Source organism: Heterodontus francisci, unplaced genomic scaffold, assembly GCF_036365525.1.
Source record: "Heterodontus francisci isolate sHetFra1 unplaced genomic scaffold, sHetFra1.hap1 HAP1_SCAFFOLD_837, whole genome shotgun sequence".
Taxonomy (NCBI): Eukaryota; Metazoa; Chordata; class Chondrichthyes; order Heterodontiformes; family Heterodontidae; genus Heterodontus; species Heterodontus francisci.
In genome coordinates this window covers 116,496-132,217 of record NW_027140645.1, presented here as the reverse complement: position 1 = coordinate 132,217, position 15,722 = coordinate 116,496, and the positions used below count along the sequence as shown (strand labels likewise).

General features: G+C 43.0%; 1 protein-coding gene across 2 annotated transcripts; it reads right to left on the bottom strand.

Annotated features, from left to right (window-relative positions):
• Positions 1-5: 5 nt before the first annotated feature.
• slc25a17l (solute carrier family 25 member 17-like) lies at positions 6-15,170 on the bottom strand. Of its 2 annotated transcripts, none has more exons than XM_068025842.1 (9): positions 15,074-15,170; positions 10,835-10,895; positions 9,360-9,426; positions 5,656-5,810; positions 3,146-3,262; positions 1,432-1,577; positions 1,140-1,235; positions 969-1,051; positions 6-816 (listed from the first exon to the last, which is right to left on the bottom strand). In XM_068025842.1, the coding sequence occupies exons 1-9, from the start codon at positions 15,140-15,142 to the stop codon at positions 669-671; spliced, it is 942 nt and encodes a 313-aa protein (XP_067881943.1). In that variant the 5' UTR covers positions 15,143-15,170; the 3' UTR covers positions 6-668. The 2 variants fall into 2 exon arrangements, with proteins under 2 accessions (XP_067881943.1, XP_067881944.1); XM_068025843.1 differs by having other exon boundaries at positions 6-811.
• Positions 15,171-15,722: the final 552 nt, after the last annotated feature.

Genomic DNA, 15,722 nt, shown 5'->3' with positions numbered 1-15,722 from the left:
CCAGCCATGGAAACAGTCTTTTATTTGTTTTGTTTCAATAAGTTACAATTTCCATAGTTAACTACTCGTTTTGAGGAAACTATAACAGTGCACACAGTAACAGTCAAACATCTGCAAGCTGAGAGCCAGCATCTTCTACAACTCCCCTTTAACAAACAATGTCTGTCGTTAACATTGCAAAAAAAATTCAACTGAGGTTCTTCACTGCAGCTCCATTTTCCTCACTGGATTGAACTACATCCAGTGCCATGTAATCAAAATACAACTTAAAAGTACAGAGCCAGTGTTACAAATTATTAACGCACGGACACCGAGACACCCATACTTTAAGAAAAAAGTGCACACTTTTTCACCCAACACCCACTGTTTTATCCTGCATGCAGATTTCCCCCACTTTTGTCATTTGTGAAAAAGTAATTAACATAGTGGCTACATTATGTACCATGCTGTTTTTGAAAGGACTTCTCTTTTGTAATTTCTGTTCCTCAGTATTGCAACAGCTTTGCAAACTCAAATGATACACACATGACAATGTGCAGCTTTCCCACCTTAACATAATCCCTTCAAGGAAACAAGATGGTACCACCCAGCTTTAATGCTACTTCAGCAGTAAAGCAGAGGTTGAACAGTCACTCTGCAAGTCTCTGATCAGCTTTCTGATTGTTCACTTAGTGCTTGGCCACCTTAGATAATCCCATGATTTTGAAGGTTACCCCTGCAATCCTCTCGTAGACCAGAAACATAAGAGCAGCCGTAAGAACTGTCTGAAGTAACTTGGCTTCGAGACCCTTGTAGAGCCCTGGGAAACCACCTGTTCTGTCAAAAAGAAATAAAAGCTCATTTAAAAGAGTTACTCATATATAATTTACTGAAAATTAGAGACCATTTGAAATTATCAATAGCTTGCTTGAAAAGTAGTGCAAAACTAAATACTGTCAATCAGATTAATGGCTTAGGTTTTCCCTTACTTAATCCGCTTTGATATCAGGTTAATAACTGCACGGATGCTCTCCTGGATCGTACTCTGTGACTGCCTTTTATTCGGTTCAAACTGCAAAAGAAAGGAGGGAGATAAAGCTAAAGGAAAAGATGTATGTAACTGCCGAGAATTTGATATATGCATATGTTGCTCTCTGTACCCGTAGTATAGCCTGCACAATCTGCAAGGGGTAGGTCACTGTTGTGGCAATCGCTTTTGCTATGGCTCCGATCAGGAATATTTCCCAGGACGATATCTGCAGAGAGATTCATCATAATGTTAAATCCTGTGTTCTTTTGAAATACTGCTGGTAATTATCATGTCTTTTTAATGCCAGAAAGATAATCATCTGTCCCCACACAGTTCAAGGAAGAACTACAGTTCTACCATTGAAATACTACAGCTCAGGCAGTGAGACCATGAGCTTGAAAGTGCTAAATGCCTGCACGTACCCGTCTCCCTGCTTTGTTGGCTTGTCGTTTCAACCCCTCATAAAACATGAACTGGATTCCAGGATTACAGACCAAGATAAGGGATGGTAGGATCCCATTCCAGAGAGTTCCCACACCTTCGTTTGTGATGATTTGTTGAAAGGCATCTAAATAGAAAGGAACGGTTAAGTTTGACTACACCATTTTCTTCCCCCCCCCCCCCCCCCCCCCCAACTTCTGACCCACTGCATATTTATTACAATGTCCCCCATCTCCACATCTGTGGGCGGCGCAGTGGTTAGCACCGCAGCCTCATAGCTCCAGTGACCCAGGTTTGATTCTGGGTACTGCCTGTGTGGAGTTTGCAAGTTCTCCCTGTGACCGTGTCGGTTTCCGCTGAGTGCTCCGGTTTCCTCCCACCGCCAAAGACTTGCAGGTTGGTAGGTAAATTGGCCATTGTAAATTGCCCCTAGTGTGGGAAGGTGGAGATGTGGTAGGGAATATGGGATTAATGTAGGATTAGTATAAGTGGGTGGTTGACTGTCGGCACAGACTCAGTGGGCCGAAGGGCCTGTTTCAGTGCTGTATCTCTGTATGACTCTAAATAAATGGCCATTAACGTTCCTCAGTATGGCACAGCTAGCATTGTGTGGCTAGGTTATTACATTGTTTTCAAATCCCGCTATGGCCTCGCCCCTCCCTATCTCTAATCTCTCCAGCCCAACAACCCTCCAAGATATCTGTGCTCTAATTCCGGCCTCTTGTGCATCCCTGATTTTACTCGCTCCATCATTGGCCATGCCATCAGTTGCCTGGGCCCCAAGCTCTGAAATACCCTCCCCGCCTCACTTTCCTCCTTTAAGTTAAAACCTATCTCTTTGACCAAGCTTTTGGTCATCTGACCTAATACTTCCTTTTGTGGCTCACTGTCATACTTTGTTCTATAACGCTCCTGTGAAGCACCTTGGGACATTTTAGTTTGTTAAAGACGCTATAAATTGTTGTTGAATTATATAGAATACACGGCACAGAAACAGGGCGAGCGGTCCGTGCCAGCATTTATACTTCACTTGAGCTTCCTCTCATCTTTCCTCATCCAACACCCAGAGTAACCCTCTATTCCCTTCTCCCTCGTGTTTGTCTAGCTTCCCCTTAAATACATCTATACAATACACCCCAACCACTCCTTATAGTAGCAAGATCCACATTCTCACCACTCTGGGTTAAGTAAGTTTCTTCTGAATTCCCTATTGGATTTCCTGGTGATCGTCTTATATTAATGGCCTCTAGTTTTTCTCTTCCCCATAAGTTCTTATTGAAAATAAGGAAAGAACTGGGGACCGACTAATATATTCAGACCTGATTGTCCAGTTTGATCGGTGTGTAAGAATATTTCATTTTCAGATATTGGGGTATAATGGTTTTTCGGAGGGAAGGGAAACCCTCAACTTCAATATTTGGTATGTTTTACAGAACCAATTCTGAAGTTTTCTCATCACTAAAATTAAAATTGATAAACAAAGGGGTTGTGTATACTGTGAATTTCCACACCATCACATCCCTTTAGTCAATACTGTTAGTTTCTACAATTTAACAGCAAAAAGGGTTTCTTTTCCTTTGACTCACTTGCAAACCCTTTTTTAATTACCCCAGTACACTTTGTTTTTTGCATTTCTAACCATTGAAGCAGAAATGAGTTACTGAATGCAGTACATTTACCAGTTGGAAGACTCACCGAGAATACCTTTGTACTCAGTCTGTTGGATATCCTCCTTTCTAAATTTTGCTCCTTGCAGTTTCAACCTTGTGTTAACGACCCACATTGGTGTCGTTAGGAAAACATTAGTAGCACCTGATGAAACAAACAGACTGTTATCTCTAAAAAATCCTCGACAGTCCTTTGGTAAGTGCAAGTTGATCACTGTATGCCAGCGTACAACTTGAGTCTTAAATTGCTGTACAGTACATCACAGTTAGTAGCACAGGAATGGGCTTTTCCTATTAATACTCACATTCTATCTGAAGATTTACTGCCTTGATTAAAACACAATGTCAAGAGTTGCACCAAAAATTTGGATTTCATTTCAAAATGGATTATTCCAGCAAAGCAACTGTATTTTTTTTATTTTTATGTGTACGTTCAACTTTCCAAGAGGACAGTTCAAGTCTATTGTTAAATAATCTCAAATTATGCTGACTCCCCATCATAAGTCAACTTTTTTTTTTATATACAGTGCCTTGCACAAATTTTCTACATTAAAGGTGCTATATAAATGCAATTTCCCTATAGTTATGTCCACTTATCACATAGGCAGATACCTCCCACTTGAAAGGTGGTTAAAATCAGGGACCCCATAACCTTCAGTATTTATTTTAAGTATTATTTACTAAACAATCAACTATAATGGGTACAATAGCGTAGTGGTTATGTTACAGGCTTAGTAATCTAGAGGCCTGGACTAATAATCCAGAAACATGAGTTCAAATCCCACCACAGCTGGGGAATTTAAATTTACTTAAATAAATCTGAAAAGCTAGTCTCAGTAATGTGACCCATTCTAGTTCACTAATGTCCTTTAGAGAATTACAGAAGATTTAGGGAAGGAAACTTACTGACCTTATCCGGTGTGGACTACATGTGACTCCAGATCCACAGCAATGTGGTTGACTCGGAACTGCCCTTTGCAATAGCCTACAAGCCACTCAGTTGTACCAAACCACCTTGAACTCCCTACCTAACAGTACGGTGGAAGTACTTTCACCAGACTGCAGTTCAAGGTGGAAGCTAGTCACCACTGTCTCCAGGGCAATTAGGGATGGGCAATAAATACTGGCCATGCCAGTGATGCCCATATCCAGTGACTGAATAAGGTGGAGAAGGGCTGGTTTTAGTTTTTTTTTTGAAGTATAGAAACTTTTAAGATAATGAAATAAGTTGAGATGTGATCTGTTAGAACGATATTTTTGTTTCTGATCTGTGCCTGAAATCTCCTTTCCAATCAGAACTACCCTCCACCCCACAGCCATTCCATTTACCAACTCATCAATCCTAATCGTTGTAAAGATTCTACTTGGTGATCTTTGCCTCTGTTTCCTCAGCCCTACCTCAGCCCCTTGTTATATTTCCTCTCTCAGTTTTTGCCCCTCTCTGTGACATGGTTACTAGATTACAGTTCCATTGATGCTGGTCCTGTGCCAATATGGCCATTTATCATGGGTAAGTTTAATCCTCATGCACCTCAAGCAAGACAGAGGATCAGTGGTGGGCACCCTGTCCTATTCTATCCCTCCCTAACTGAAAAGGGCCAAGGCCAGTGGAACAACCTTGTACCCAGCTGAGATCAGCTCATTTAGATCAGACCGAGGAACTGAATTTGGGAGATTCCTTGTCTGTACTGCTCACCCTGTCAAAGATGGATAAAACCAACCGAGCAGTCAACAAAACCCTGCATTTTGCTCTTACCTTATAATTGCCCGACCCAATGAAAAATGACCAGGCTTTCTCTCCCCCACCCGCCCCACACCACACGCCCCCCACCCCAAAGAAAAGTTTGTAATTTGAAACAAAGTTCAAGAATTTTACTTTTACAGGTTCTCTGACTCCACCCACTGTCCCTATGTTTCACCGCTCACAAACCCTCTTCAAATCTGAAGTTTCATTGTTCAAGTACAGACTTCCTTTCTTTCAAGAACAGTCACTTGTTTTATGGTTTTGGCACTCGTTCCAACATCTGCATGGTACAGATTTTCACATTAAAGTTTCAGGAACGCAAGGAGCAGCTGAGTGTATTGTGAAGTTGTAGAATAAAAAATATCTTTATTGTTCAACCCTCTGTAAACTTGAGCTGGTGCAAAACTCTGCTGCCCACGAGCCTATTCCCACCTCTCTGTCATCCAAGACACTCCTTAAAACCTACCTCTTTGACCAAGCTTTCGGTCACCTGCCCCTAATATCTCCTTCTGTGGATCAGTGTCATATTTTGTTTTATAATGCTCCTGTGAAGCACCTTGAAAGGTTTTATTATGTTAAGAATGTTTTATAAATGCAATTGTCATCGTTGCTGCGAAGACTTTTAATCAGTGTTTGTCATTAAATGTTCAGGAACTAAAGATCAAATTCTAGCAATGATATTCTAGCACATTTCTCAACTGATTAACAATCAGTGCTGAGAATCTAGCAATTCAAATAAAGTCTGTATTTGGTACGTTGAGCTGCTTGCAAACCCATTAAGCATCAGTCTTTACCTGCAATGCAGCCCATGAGCAGATCTTTGCCTGGTGTCGCCCTGGCATTACTCTTCACCAACATTGCTTTCAGGCTGTTGAATGTGTAGAAGTAAACAAAGTTTGAACAGCAAAGGCTAGAAATGACAGGGAACCATCCACGATACAGAGCTGATCTGGAACAGAGAAAAAGTAGTTTCAGCATTTCATGGTTGACGTTGCAAATCCCTCCAAATGAACTGAACCAGGAAGTATTTAATAATTCACAGTCTCTAAACTAGTTAGAAATGACACATTCCCACTTGTACCTCAGTCAGGGCTCAGAGCAGCTAAACCTGCAAATGCTGATAGACATTATTTCTGGTTTTCACTTGAACCATTTGTAAATGGAACCTGTTTGTGAAGGTCAGCCAACATCTGGAAGGCGGGAAAAAATAATTTGGGAATTTCCTGTGTGTGCATATCCATCAGAGCCATAGAGAGATACAGCACTGACCAAGGCCCTTCGGCCCAACGAGTCCATGCCGGACATCAATCACCCATTTATACTAATTCTACATTAATCCCATTTCCCTCTCACATCCCCACCTACCCTCAATTCTCATACCACCTACCTGCACTAGGGGCAATTTACAATGGCCAATTTACCTATCAAAGAACAGTACAGCACAGGAACAGGTCATTCGGCCCTCCAAGCCTGCGCCGATCTTGATGCCTGCTGAAACTAACACTTCTGCACTTCCGGGGCCCATATCTCTCTATTCCCTTCCTATTCATATATTTGTCAAGATGTCTCTTAAACGTCGCTATCATATCTGCTTCCACCACCTCCCCTGGTAGCAAGTTCCAGGCACTCACCACCCTCTGTGTAAAAAAATTTGCCTTGCACATCCCCTCTAAACTTTGCCCCTCGCACCTTAAACCTATGTCCCCTAGTAACTGACTCTTCCACCCTGGGAAAAAGCTTCTGACTATCCACTCTGTCCATGCCGCTCATAACTTTGTAAACCTCTATCATGTCGCCCCTCCACCTCCGTCGTTCCAGTGAAAACAATCCGAGTTTTTCCAACCTCTCCTCATAGCTAATGCCCTCCAGACCAGGCAACATCCCGGTAAACTTCCTCTGTACCCTCTCCAAAGCCTCCACATCCTTCTGGTAGTGTGGCAACCAGAATTGCACGCAATATTCTAAGTGTGGCCTAACTAAGGTTCTGTACAGCTACAACATGACTTGCCAATTTTTATACTCTATATATATCAACCCGCATGTCTTTGGCTGTGGGAGGAAACCAGAGCACCCGGCGAAAACCCACGCAGTCACAGGGAGAACTTGCAAACTCTGCACAGGCAGTACCCAGAACTGAACCCGGGTCACTGGAGCTGTGAGGCTGCGGTGCTAACCACTGCGCCACTACACGCCTGAAACACCAGGACCCATCATCTCTGCCCAGATGCTGTTTGACCCATTTATATCCAGACTTGCCTTTCTTAGTTTAAGAGTGACCATAGAAAAATTACGGCACAGAAGGAGGCCATTCAGCCCATCGTGTCTGTGCAAAAACTAATCATTTAATCTGTTTGAATTGCTTTGGTACAAAATAAACAACATTTGGACTTGCCACTTATTCCTGAAACTTAATTCTCAATAATTACAAAAGAAAAACAGGAGCAAATAGATTTACTTTGCACTCAGGCAAAAGTTGTTACCTGCTGAGCATTGCTTACAGATTAAATACATTAAATAACACAGCTGTTAAAAACTCAGCATTCTTTAGTAAGATGAGGCTAGTAGTGTTTGTCCTTCATAGTCAAAAATGAGCATGATAAAAATTAGAATTCACTGAATTGAGTTTCAGGGACAATTAGAATTCACTGAATTGAGTTTCAGGGACAATTAGAATTCACTGAATTGAGTTTCAGGGACAATGTGTTCAATCAGTCCAATTTGAGCACAAAAAGATCTGTTGCACGTCAGACACACACGGTGTGAAAGAGGTGCTTGCAACTTTGGACTTGCGAACCTCACATTTCCTCTTGGCCAGTGCACTATGTTCTGTTCATAGGAGGTGGCACCTTTGTTGATGACACTGTCATATAGAGTGATCCTGTGGGAGGTTCTCCCATGTCTCAGGGCAACGTTAAAACTCTTCAGAGAAACCTTCAGGGTGTCCTTGAAGTGCTTTTTCTGCTCTCCATGTAAATGTTTCCCTTCAATTAGTTCATCGTAGAAGAGCTTTGTTTGGTAAATGCTCATCAAGCATTCTGGCAACATGTCCTGCCTGTCTTATCTGAGCTTTCTTCAGGAGTGTGGATGGATCATAGGAAGTAGGAGCAGGAGTAGACCATTCAGTCCTTCGAGCCTGCTCCACCATTCAAACATGATCACCTACCTCTACTCCATTTTTCCCCACTATCCCCATATTCCTTGATGTCATTAGTATCCAGATATTTATCAATTTCAGTCTTGAAAATGCTCAATGATTGAGCCTCCACAGCCCTCTGGGGTAGAGAAGTCCAAAGTTTCATCACCCTCTGAGTGAAGAAATCCCTCCTCATCTCAGTCTTAAATGGCCTGCCCCTTATTCTGAGACTGTGTCCCCTGGTTCTAGACTCACCATCCAGAGGAAATATCCTATCCACATCTACCCTGTCACACCCTGTAAGAATTTTGTAAATTTCAATGAGATCACCTCTCATTCTTCGAAACTCTAAAGAATACAGGCCTAGTTTCCTCAGTCTCTCCTCAAAAGACAATCCCACCATCCCAGGGATTAGTTTGATGAACCTCCGTTGCACTCCCTCTATGGCAAGAATATCCTTCCTTAGGTAAGGAGACCGAAACTGTACACAATACTCCAGGTGCGGTCTCAACAATTGCAGCAAGACATCTTTACTCTGTATTCAAATCCCCTTGCAATGAAGGCCAACATACCTTTTGCCTTCCTAATTACTTGCTGCACCTGCATGCTGGCTTTTAGTGACTCATGAACAAGGACACCCAGGTCCCTTTGGACATCAACACTTCCCAACCTCTCACCATTTAAGAAATACTCTGCCTTTCTGTTTTTCTACCAAAGTGGATCACTTCACACTTATTCACATTATATTCCACCTGCCATGTTCTTGTCCATTCACTTAGCCTGTCCAAATCCCCTCGAAGCCTCCTAGCATCCTCCTCACAACTTACATTCCCGCCCAGTTTTGTGTTATCAGCAAATTTGAAAATACTACAATTGGTCCCCGCATCATGTCAGCCAGGGAGAGAATCTCATTATTAGGTACCTTGTCTTGCTATCTGATCTTGAGTCGTCTCTGCAAACAGGTCATGTGAAAGTGGTGTAGCATCTTTGTGTGCCTGGAGTAAACTGTCTACATCTCAGGCATACAACAGAGTAGGAAAGCCAATCGCTCTGTATACCTTCACTTTTGTCGAGAGACTAATTCCTCTTCATACCCAGGCAGTTTTTTGTAGTTTGCCAAAGGCAACACCGGCCTTGGCTATTGTAGCATTGACTTGGTTGTCAATGTGAAATGCTCAGGAGAGAGTTCTGAATTGCAGCTGTTAAAAGATCAGTACTCTTTAATAAGCATGGCCAGATAAGGGAGAAGAGAATAGAAGTATATGCTAATAGGGTGACCTGAAAAGGGGTGGGAAGCATAAACACCAGCATGGACCAGTCAGGCCGAATGGCCTGTTTCTCTGCTGTAGACTTTGTAATACTCACAAGCCTTCCTCTTTCACAATCTCCGCCAGTATCACAGGTGTGGAGCTAGATTTCCGTTTCTCATCAACTAAAATAAATGCAGGCACGAGGGAGGAGAGTTAGAAACCAGAGTCACTACGATTAAACAATATACATTACTGGCCAAACATGTACGTGTACTGACCTCGTAATTTAGACAAATATTGTATTTGATTTCTTTGCTCTTGTTTAAAATACATCCATCCCATGATCACTCTGCTCCAGGGGAGTGGAAACTACCACACCAATGCACAGACAGACTATAAATGTGCCTGTACAACTACAGCAATACATTAACTGGTGTCCAAGTTTCTCCTTTACATCAGAACCTTAATTCCCAGTTCGACAGCCAAACCCTTCCATGTTAAGCAGCCCACAGTTTATTTTAGAAGGATCATGCTGCTGGTTTGAGGGTAATCGAGGACTCGAGTCTTCTTAGTTGGGTGGGTGGTCAAGGCCTCATTTGTTTAACAAGAGACAGCTGGATCATATCATGGGGAGGTGGTAGGGCTAGTATGAGATCAGAAGGGCTGAAGGACCTTCTCTATCCAAAGCAAGCTTGTGCTCATGAGACTGCCACGGAAATAATTGGAATGTTGCAAAATAGCAGAGGAGGCGGGACTGAATTCATTTTCATTAATGAAATGAGAGGACCATTAAAAAGTAAATAATTAGTCAGTCAGGAGCATCTAGGCTGTAAGTGATGAAAGTTTGTGGGTATTTGTTGCTCTACTGAGCCTATAAATCAATCTGAAGATCCTCATTTCACCTTCAAACACCCCAGTGGCTTTGCCCCACTTGAAATACCAGAGGTCATCCCAGTAACCTCCTTCAGCCTGTGCCCCCATTCACAATCTTCACTTATTCACCACAATCCCGCCCTCAGGAATACCCAACCAAAATCCAGAATTCACTTCCCCCAAAAAAAACTGTTGAGGAGGGGGTCGCCTCATAGATTTTTGTTCAGTAAGGGTTTCAGAAGCAAGCCGGGTAGATGAAATTAAGGTACACATCAGCCAAGATCTAACTGAATGGCAGAGTGGGCTAAAGGGGCCAAATGGCCTCCTCCAAATTCCTAAAATGCCTCCACCTTCCTCCCTCCCTGTTCTCTTCCACTGCTTGTTTAGCCTTGCCTCTTATCTCTCTCTACCTTGTTGCCCATTTTATTCTCAGTATCTATAAAACTCTGATGCACCTTCCCAACACAGTCAGAGCTTCAAATATTTCTCAGTATCTATAAAACTCTGATGCACCTTCCCAACACAGTCAGAGCTTCAAATATTTTAATCAGAATCTTCATAATAAACGAGATTATTTTAAAAAAAAATCAAATTGCACCAACATAACAGCAGTTCGCTTTGTAATTCTATGCAGTGATTTGGGGCCATAAATTGTGTCTTTTACTGTACAAACTCTGGGTTCACAATAAACGAGATTATTTATGTCACAATTCCTACCTTGAAGCCGTATCCTTGCAGTATCCAAAGGGAAAAATGTTGTTGTGGCAGTCACACTACCCTAAAAAAAAAGTGGAGCGGAACAAAATAAAGTGTTACTCTGCACTATCCAAAATGGGTCACGTGAGAGTAAATGGAAGCGGGAATACTGATGTATATTCCTCTCTCTAGCCCAAGGACACTGACCTGACCCACCTAACTCCAACCAGGTACATGATTCTACCCATTAATTCATTGGGAGAAGGTCCCACCTATCTGGTTTAAGCTGATTTTTGACGATTAATGAGTTACCTCCTGGGGTTCCTGACTCACAGGGTCAACAGACTGAACTTCATTTTAAAAACTAGAATGAAACAAAAAATCATACTAATGGTCTTAAGACATTTTTAATTCATTCACAGGGTATGCTAACACTGGCCGTAGCACCCAGCCCTAGTCACAAATAGGCAACAATTGTCATGTTGTGTATTACATGAAGTATTTCATTTAAGATCACAAGCACAATTAATAATTGTGTCCCCTTGCAGTTTGATGACTTGTGCAACTAAATGACATGGGATGAAAACAGGCCTTTCTTGGTCACAGCATTGACATCACACCGTCACACTCTCAAAACACATTGACATCACACCGTCACACTCTCAAAACACATTGACATCACACCGTCACACTCTCAAAACACATTGACATCACACCGTCACACTCTCGAAACACACTGACATCACACCGTCACACTCTCGAAACACACTGACATCACACCGTCACACTCTCAAAACACACTGACATCACACCGTCAAACTCTCAAAACACACTGACATCACACCGTCAAACTCTCAAAACACACTGACATCACACCGTCACACTCTCAAAACACACTGACATCACACCGTCACACTCTCAAAACACATTGACATCACACCGTCACACTCTCAAAACACACTGACATCACACCGTCACACTCTCAAAACACACTGACATCACACCGTCACACTCTCAAAACACACTGACATCACACCGTCACACTCTCGAAACACACTGACATCACACCGTCACACTCTCAAAACACACTGACATCACACCGTCACACTCTCAAAACACATTGACATCACACCGTCACACTCTCGAAACACACTGACATCACACCGTCACACTCTCGAAACACACTGACATCACACCGTCACACTCTCGAAACACATTGACATCACACCGTCACACTCTCGAAACACACTGACATCACACCGTCACACTCTCAAAACACATTGACATCACACCGTCACACTCTCAAAACACACTGACATCACACCGTCACACTCTCAAAACACACTGACATCACACCGTCAAACTCTCAAAACACACTGACATCACACCGTCAAACTCTCGAAACACACTGACATCACACCGTCACACTCTCGAAACACACTGACATCACACCGTCACACTCTCAAAACACATTGACATCACACCGTCACACTCTCGAAACACACTGACATCACACCGTCACACTCTCAAAACACACTGACATCACACCGTCACACTCTCAAAACACACTGACATCACACCGTCACACTCTCGAAACACACTGACATCACACCGTCACACTCTCGAAACACACTGACATCACACCGTCACACTCTCGAAACACACTGACATCACACCGTCACACTCTCGAAACACATTGACATCACACCGTCAAACCCTCAAAACACATTGACATCACACCGTCACACTCTCAAAACACACTGAAATCACACCGTCACACTCTCGAAACACATTGACATCACACCGTCACACTCTCGAAACACATTGACATCACACCGTCACACTCTCGAAACACATTGACATCACACCGTCAAACTCTCGAAACACTGACATCACACCGTCACACTCTCAAAACACATTGACATCACACCGTCACACTCTCAAAACACACTGAAATCACACCGTCACACTCTCAAAACACATTGACATCACACCGTCACACTCTCAAAACATTACCAAGTTTCTCACAGTAAATAAAGTACTTTTGTTATATAGGAAATGTGGAACCAATTTGTGCAGATTAATGGGAATCAGTTCATCAGTTTTGGGTGATGGTAAACGTTAACTAGGATACGGGGAGAACTCTCTCCACTACTTTCATTCAAATATCGCATCAACCTGCAAGGTCAGGCAGGGCTCAGTTTAACCTCCCATCCGAAAGTCAGTACCTCCGACCACATCCCCTCAGTATTCCAGTCGACAACATTCAGGCTAATATGTTCAAATCTGAGAGTGGGGCATAAACACACAACCATCTAGTTCAGGGGTGAGTATTGCTAAGGCAGTCACTCCATTGTGCTAATGACTGGCTCAAAACATACAACTGTTCTCCCCCTCTGTTAAAAAAAAGCAATAAAGTTTGAAAAGCAACAATGAAAAAACCATTAGTGACATATATATTAATGACTTGGATGTGAATGTAAGGGGCATGATTAGTAAGTTTGCAGATGACACCAAAATTGGTGGTATAGTGGACAGTGAAGAAGGTTGTCTAAGGTTACAACAGGATATTGAGAAAATGGGAAAGTGGGCAAGGGAGTGGCAAATGGAATTTAATGCAGACAAGTGTGAAGTGATGCATTTTGGGACGTTAAACCAGGGCAGGACATATACAGTGAATGGCAGGGCCCTGGGGAGTGTTGTTGAGCAGAGACACCTTGGGGTGCAAGTACGTAGTTCCCTGAAAGTGGCAACACAGGTAGACAGGGTGGTGAAGAAGGCGTATGGAATGCTTGCCTTCATCGGCTGAGGCATTGAGTCTAAGAGTTGGGATGTCATGTTACAGTTGTACATAACGTTGGTTAGGCTGCATTTGGAGTACTGTGTGCAGTTCTGGTCGCCGCACTACAGGAAAGATGTGATTAAGCTAGAGAGGGTGCAGAAAAGATTCACAAGGATGTTGCCTGGTTTGGAGGGCTTGAGTTATAAAGAGAGATTGGATAGGCTGGGTCTGTTTTCCCTGGAGCGAAGGAGGCTGAGAGGGGACATGATAGAGGTATATAAAATTATGAGAGGTATAGATAGGGTAGAGTCTGTTTCCCATGGTAGGGGTGAGTAAAATTAGAGGGCATAGATTTAAGGTGAGAGGGAGGAGGTTTAAAGGGGATCAAAGGGGTAAATTTTTCACACAAAGAATAGTGGGTATCTGGAATGAGCTGCCTGAGGAGGTGGAGGAGGCAGGAACAGTAGCAACATTTAAGAGGCATCTGGACAGGTACTTGAATGAGCAAGGCATAGAGGGATATAGAATTAATGCAGGCAGGTGGGATTAGTATAGATAGGCATTATGATCGGCATGGACACGATGGGCCGAAGGGCCTGTTTCTATGCTGTACGACTCTATGCCTTAAAACATATGGTTGAGGTAGAGACAGGTGATATTTTATTAGTAATGAATGGAAATGTTACATTTAGAACTGGTTACAGGTGTAGACCAGGTTTTGAAGGGCATTATCGACATGTAAAACTGGGAGTTGCACAAACATTTCATTGACACACACATTGCAAGAGAGAAAACGACATCAAAACACTCAGTCCCAGGGGAGTTGACATAGGACCAGTCATTTCACAGTAACAGAGAGTCTCCGAGGTGCTACAGGGAAGGGGCAGGAAGAAGCTGAGGGCTCGATTAATGAGCAAGGAGAGCGGGACAACTCACAAACCCACTCAATCTCAGGGATATTTTCCAAAAATTTGACATACATCAAACCGTGCGCCACTGAAAGTAGAAATGAATGATTGGCAGTTAGCAGTACATCCGCTTCTAGAGCAGAGAAACCTGCTTCCCTCGGACCCCTTCCACCAAACAATGATCAAAAGAAGAGTTTTATCAAACTTTTCCAAAGACTGATTTTGTGTTTTTGTTTGCAGTAGATCGGGTCTGAATTTTCATTGAACAGCTGGAACCTTTCAGTAAATCACCCAGCGACACAATGACTGTAGTCCTGCATTTACCAAATCCAATCTTGTTGCTGACAATTAGATGGAGTTTCCCCCTCTCAATGCTCACATTTCAAACTCAGCATTAAACAGTTCATGCAAACACTGGCCCGTACAATTACCCCAAAGAAAGAACTCAGCTCCCATGTTCACCCTAACCCAGCACACTACACTCCTTCCTGCCCAGATTCTACAGACAGGTAGTACATGTGTTTCTAACATGATAAAGCTTCCTTCAAACTCCGTGTCCTCACAACTTACCACCACCCCGGCCACAGCATGGACAAGCGTCTCATAGGAAGCGGGAGGAGAAGCAGCTGAACCCCTCATGGTTAGTCCTGGAGGGTGAAAGGAAGATTTCCTGCAAGTCAATGGGGAGGAGACACTTCCTGCAAGTGACTCCTCCCCGTTAAACCGGCTTAGACCCACTCCAGGAACATGCAACACCCTCTCCGGGGAGATACAACAAGCACCTCATTTACAGAATAGAGTGCACAAAGTCAGACCGGAAAGACAACATAGAATGTGTTAGCCCAGAGTTTCCCAGGAATTATCATTGCTGCTTCTAAAGACACCGATTTAACTACAGGCACTAATTTTAATAGAAACCCCCCTTCCATACAATACAGACCAATGGACCTCATGTGTTATAATAAAAGCAAAATACTGCGGATGTTGGAAATCTGAAATAAAAACAAGAAATGCTGGAAACACTCAGCAGGTCTGGCAGCATCTGTGGAAAGAGAAGCAGAGTTAACGTTTCGGGTCAGTGACCCTTCTTCGCAACTGACAAATATTAGAAAAGTCACAGATTTTGAGCAAGTGAGGTGGGGGAGGGGCAAGAGATAACAAAGGAGAAGGTGTAGATTGGACCAGGCCACATAGCTGACCAAAAGGTCATGGAGCAAAG

Excerpts from the sequence above, each read along its gene's own strand:
- slc25a17l (XM_068025842.1), bottom strand. The coding sequence starts at position 15,142 with ATGAGGGGTTCAGCTGCTTCTCCTCCCGCTTCCTATGAGACGCTTGTC. Across the intron at positions 1,236-1,431 it reads CCAACAAAGCAGGGAGACGG|ATATCGTCCTGGGAAATATT; the intron begins GTACGTGCAGGC and ends ATCTCTCTGCAG. Across the intron at positions 817-968 it reads CTGATATCAAAGCGGATTAA|AACAGGTGGTTTCCCAGGGC; the intron begins GTAAGGGAAAAC and ends TCTTTTTGACAG.